Source organism: Coregonus lavaretus, assembly GCF_964263955.1.
Source record: "Coregonus lavaretus genome assembly, chromosome: 13".
Classification (NCBI taxonomy): domain Eukaryota; kingdom Metazoa; phylum Chordata; class Actinopteri; order Salmoniformes; family Salmonidae; genus Coregonus; species Coregonus lavaretus.
Genome location: NC_140000.1, coordinates 13,863,865 through 13,868,289, shown reverse-complemented (window position 1 = coordinate 13,868,289; position 4,425 = coordinate 13,863,865). Strand labels below are relative to the sequence as shown.

At 44.3% G+C, this 4,425-nt stretch overlaps 1 protein-coding gene across 1 annotated transcript; it reads left to right on the top strand.

Moving 5' to 3' along the window:
• Nucleotides 1-1,307: 1,307 nt before the first annotated feature.
• Nucleotides 1,308-3,934, top strand: LOC311139369 (interferon-inducible GTPase 5-like). Its single transcript, XM_084174238.1, has 4 exons — nucleotides 1,308-1,381; nucleotides 1,641-2,590; nucleotides 3,243-3,299; nucleotides 3,494-3,934. The coding sequence occupies exons 2-4, from the start codon at nucleotides 1,697-1,699 to the stop codon at nucleotides 3,752-3,754; spliced, it is 1,212 nt and encodes a 403-aa protein (XP_084030364.1). The 5' UTR covers nucleotides 1,308-1,381; nucleotides 1,641-1,696; the 3' UTR covers nucleotides 3,755-3,934.
• Nucleotides 3,935-4,425: the final 491 nt, after the last annotated feature.

The window sequence follows — 4,425 nt, the reverse complement described above, 5'->3', positions numbered from 1 at the left end:
GTTATTAGTTACAGTGGCTTGCGAAAGTATTCACCCCCTTGGCATTTTTTCTATTTTGTTGCCTTACAACCTGGAATTAAAATAGATTTTTTGGGGGGATTGTATCATTTGATTTACACAACATGCCTACCACTTTGAAGATGCAAAATATGTTTTATTGTGAAACAAACAAGAAATAAGACAAAAAAAAAAGAAAACTTGAGCATGCATAACTATTCACCCCCCCCAAAGTCAATACTTTGTAGAGCCATATTTTGCAGCAATTACAGCTGCAAGTCTCTTGGGGTATGTCTCTATAAGCTTGGCACATCTAGCCACTGGGATTTTTGCCCATTCTTCAAGGAAAAACTGCTCCAGCTCCTTCAAGTTGGATGGGTTCCGCTGGTGTACAGCAATCTTTAAGTCATACCACAGATTCTCAATTGGATTGTGGTATTTTTTCATTTTTTCATTTTCTTTCCAAAATGGTATGTGAAGTTGAGCGCGTCCCTGCTTGGCTTCCAGCATACCTGGAGGAGAAGATTGAGAGGATATGGGACCTGATAGCAGCTACCCAGTCCTAGCAGCAAAGCCAGAGAAGTGCTAGTGCTGCCCACGGCAACGTTGTCCCCAGCGACAGTGAGCCCTCCAGTGACCAGCCCAGCGGTGGTGACCCCAGAACAGTGACCTCAGCTGCGGTGAGCCCCCCAGCAACATGCAACCAGCAACGGTGAACCCCCCAGCAATGGTGACCCCAGCGCCCCAGCAATGTTGAGCCCAGCGACGGTGAGATCTCCAAGGATGCACCCTACTGCTGGCGCCGAGGTCACTGCCCTCGACACCAGGCAAGGTCCCCACCCTGCGGCTTTTGTTGTTTGTGTACAATAAACATCATGGAAAGAAGAATGTTTGTTGTGGTCCTTCCACCCACGTCCTCCACATCAGCTGTACAGTGAGTTATTAGTTAGCTAAATTCACAGTGCTATCCAGGTTAAGATTAGCTGCTGAGGTGATTGAGCATTAGCTAACATTAGCTCACAACAATATTTATAAAGAAAGAAAGCTATTTTAGGATAATAAGACAACCAGAAGAAATCAGAGAGAAATCCTTTTCCCTTTTCAAGTGCGTGTCATCCTTCAATGTTACCTGACCAGTAAAACCTAGTTATAACTAGGTCCAATAGTTTCCCCCTGGCAACAAGGCCTGACCAGGAAAACTCTTGGCCCTAACATGACACATTGTAGTAACACAATGGTCCTTCAGGGGGCGACACACACCTGCAATGGGAAACTGCCATGGATTATTGTACACAGTGGCAATGAAGACCAGCAGAAAATAGTTTCACTTTTGAGCTTTAGTTGTCATTGGTTTCTCTAGTATCTGCTATCTGGAGGTCGTGACGTGAGTCTTGAATACATTTTAATCATCAAAATTGATAGTACATTTAAAAACGTATGGTATTTTATGTCAATCCTGTTTAAGAGAAATTCGGAACTCTAAACTGTTACGTAATGAAATGATAACACTACTGTTGTTTGCCAACTAGACCGGTATGTTCAGTCATTGCCATGTACTCAAAGAAAGTAATTCTGTAATTTATAAACTGTAATTTATTGTTAATTTTCCCTGACTTTTGACTATGATATTGTTCACATTACAGGCTTGTATCAACAGCTCAAAGTATTTTCACAATATCCCATTCGGAACATTTCTACAATGTCCAGAATGTTGACCATCAGTGAAGCAGATATAGAGGAGATGAGCAGTGTCCTCCAGTCCCGTGTTGTGACAGAGGTTGTATCGCAGGTACAGGGCATGCTAAAACAGCTGGGCTCTGTCACACTCAACATTGCAGTCACCGGGGAGTCTGGCTCTGGAAAGTCCTCTTTTGTTAATGTGTTCCGCGGTGTTGCCGATGACAGTCCAGGGGCAGCACAGACAGGTGTCACTGAAATCACCAGTGAGGCTCTGGCCTACACTCACCCCAGTGTACCCACTATCACTCTATGGGACCTGCCCGGGATCGGGACACCCACTTTCAAACCTGACACCTACCTAGAGCAAGTTGGTTTCCTGCAGTATGACTTTTTCATCATTGTAGGGTCTGAGCGGTTCAGAGAATACCACATTCAGCTGGCCAACGCCACAAGGCAGGCTGGGAAAAGGCTCTATTTTGTCTGGAACAAAGTGGACAGTGACCTGGAGGCCTCATTCAGGCGCAGGAGCGGCAAGGGTCTCACTGAAGCTGATATTCTGAGTCAGATAAGAGCTGATTGTGAGGTGAATCTGAGGAAGGCTGGGGTAAAGCAGGCCAAAGTGTTCTTACTGTCCTGCTTTCAACCACAGAGCTTTGACTTCCACCTCTTGCAGACCACCATTGAGAAGGAGCTTGAGGGCCACAAACGCCATGTTTTCCTCCTGACACTGCCTAATCGCTCATCTGCCGTGATAGAGAGTAAGAAGACAGCTCTGGCTGGGACTGTGTGGAAGAGAGCCATAGAGGCATGTCTGACTGTTGTAACAGGAGACCCTGGCCATGGTGTTGTGTCTCTGTTGATGAACACACTGAGATCTTACCAGCAGAACTTTGGTCTGGATGCAGATTCCTTACATTTTTACATTTACATTTACGTCATTTAGCAGACGCTCTTATCCAGAGCGACTTACAAATAGGTGCATTCACCTTATAGCCAGTGGGATAACCACTTTACAATGTTTTTAATTTTAATTTTTTATTATTCATTTTTTTTTGGGGGGGGGGGGGGGGGGGGTAGAATGATTACTTTATCCTATCCCAGGTATTCCTTAAAGAGGTGGGGTTTCAAATGTCTCCGGAAGGTGGTGAGTGACTCCGCTGTCCTGGCGTCGTGAGGGAGCTTGTTCCACCATTGGGGTGCCAGAGCAGCGAACAGTTTTGACTGGGCTGAGCGGGAACTATGCTTCCGCAGAGGTAGGGGAGCCAGCAGGCCAGAGGTGGATGAACGCAATGCCCTCGTTTGGGTGTAGGGACTGATCAGAGCCTGAAGGTACGGAGGTGCCGTTCCCTTCACAGCTCCGTAGGCAAGCACCATGGTCTTGTAGCAGATGCGAGCTTCAACTGGAAGCCAGTGGAGTGTGCGGAGGAGCGGGGTGACGTGAGAGAACTTGGGAAGGTTGAACACCAGACGGGCTGCGGCATTCTGGATGAGTTGTAGGGGTTTAATGGCACAGGCAGGGAGCCCAGCCAACAGCGAGTTGCAGTAATCCAAACGGGAGATGACAAGTGCCTGGATTAGGACCTGTACATCAGTTAGCTGCACTGACAGGAAAGACATATCAGGTAAAGGAGCCGATGTCCTTTAATATCAGATAGCAACAATATTAAACATTTAGATAATAATTGATAAATCAATAATAATCAATAATAATTTATCACTTTAAAAACAAATCTCTCCAAAAGGTAGATTTTCTTTGCTATCCATAATCACTTAATTCTTTTTCTGTCACCCCAAAATCCCCTCCCACCCCCTTTAGGTGCTCTTTGAGGAGGTGCACTCAACCATTGGAAGAGATCTTTCAGAGATCAAAATGCAAGGTATTCTAAGCCAGGTTGCAGTAGCACAGCAGACATTCACTTCTTTGCTTGAGAAACGTATCCCAGTGCTGGGTACTGTAGCATCAGCTGGGGTCACCTTCACTGCTTGTTACTACCTGCTGACATCTGCCCTCAACGACCTGAGTGAAGACGCAGAGAGAGTGATGCGTAAGGAACTTGGAACATCTGTCACTGAGTAGACTGAGAGCATATGAAGTTACTAGACTTCATATAGAAGTGAAGAAAGGCTTACATAAATGTAAATCGGTAGTACAGAATTTTTCAGGCACATGCCATACATGTATGTATGCTATGCACACATGATTGTAAGTCGCTTTGGACAAAAGCGTCTGGTAAATAGCATACAATATATTATACTAATCAAGGTACCGGTAATATCTGCATAGAGTATGTCACCAGATTTACAAGACAAGGTTCTTGAACCTGTTGGTTTTGGTTGAGAATAATAAAATACTTACTTAAACAACTTGTTCTTCTTTGTTCTTACCTTTTAGGTATGTGAACAGTTATTTGAATATTCGAATGAATGTTAGAATTCGATTACTTTGGAGAGTGTTCCTTTTTTAGGAGAAAAGAAATAGGCCTATTTTAATGAAAAGGCTTTGTCTAAATGGTTATTAAATTGTCTATGTGACATTGCTATATACAAGAATAGACCATAACCTTAGAATTTTTTATAAAACAACAGTTTTATGACCGTTTTTAGGAGTGTGCCCCATAAATGTTCAGGTAGCCTACACACTTTTTATGCGTGTAGCTTGTTATTGTCGGTCAATCAAAGTAGCACTATTTGTCAGAGGCTCCATGTGTGTCACGCTCGTTGAAGAGAGTGGACCAATGCGCAGCGTGA

What these genes read in the sequence shown, in the direction of transcription:
- LOC311139369 (XM_084174238.1), top strand. Translation starts at nt 1,697, where the DNA reads ATGTCCAGAATGTTGACCATCAGTGAAGCAGATATAGAGGAGATGAGC. An exon ending in GTCTGGATGCAGATTCCTTA is followed by an intron (nt 2,591 to 3,242) that starts CATTTTTACATT and finishes GGGAGATGACAA; the next exon opens with GTGCCTGGATTAGGACCTGT. An exon ending in TGACAGGAAAGACATATCAG is followed by an intron (nt 3,300 to 3,493) that starts GTAAAGGAGCCG and finishes CACCCCCTTTAG; the next exon opens with GTGCTCTTTGAGGAGGTGCA.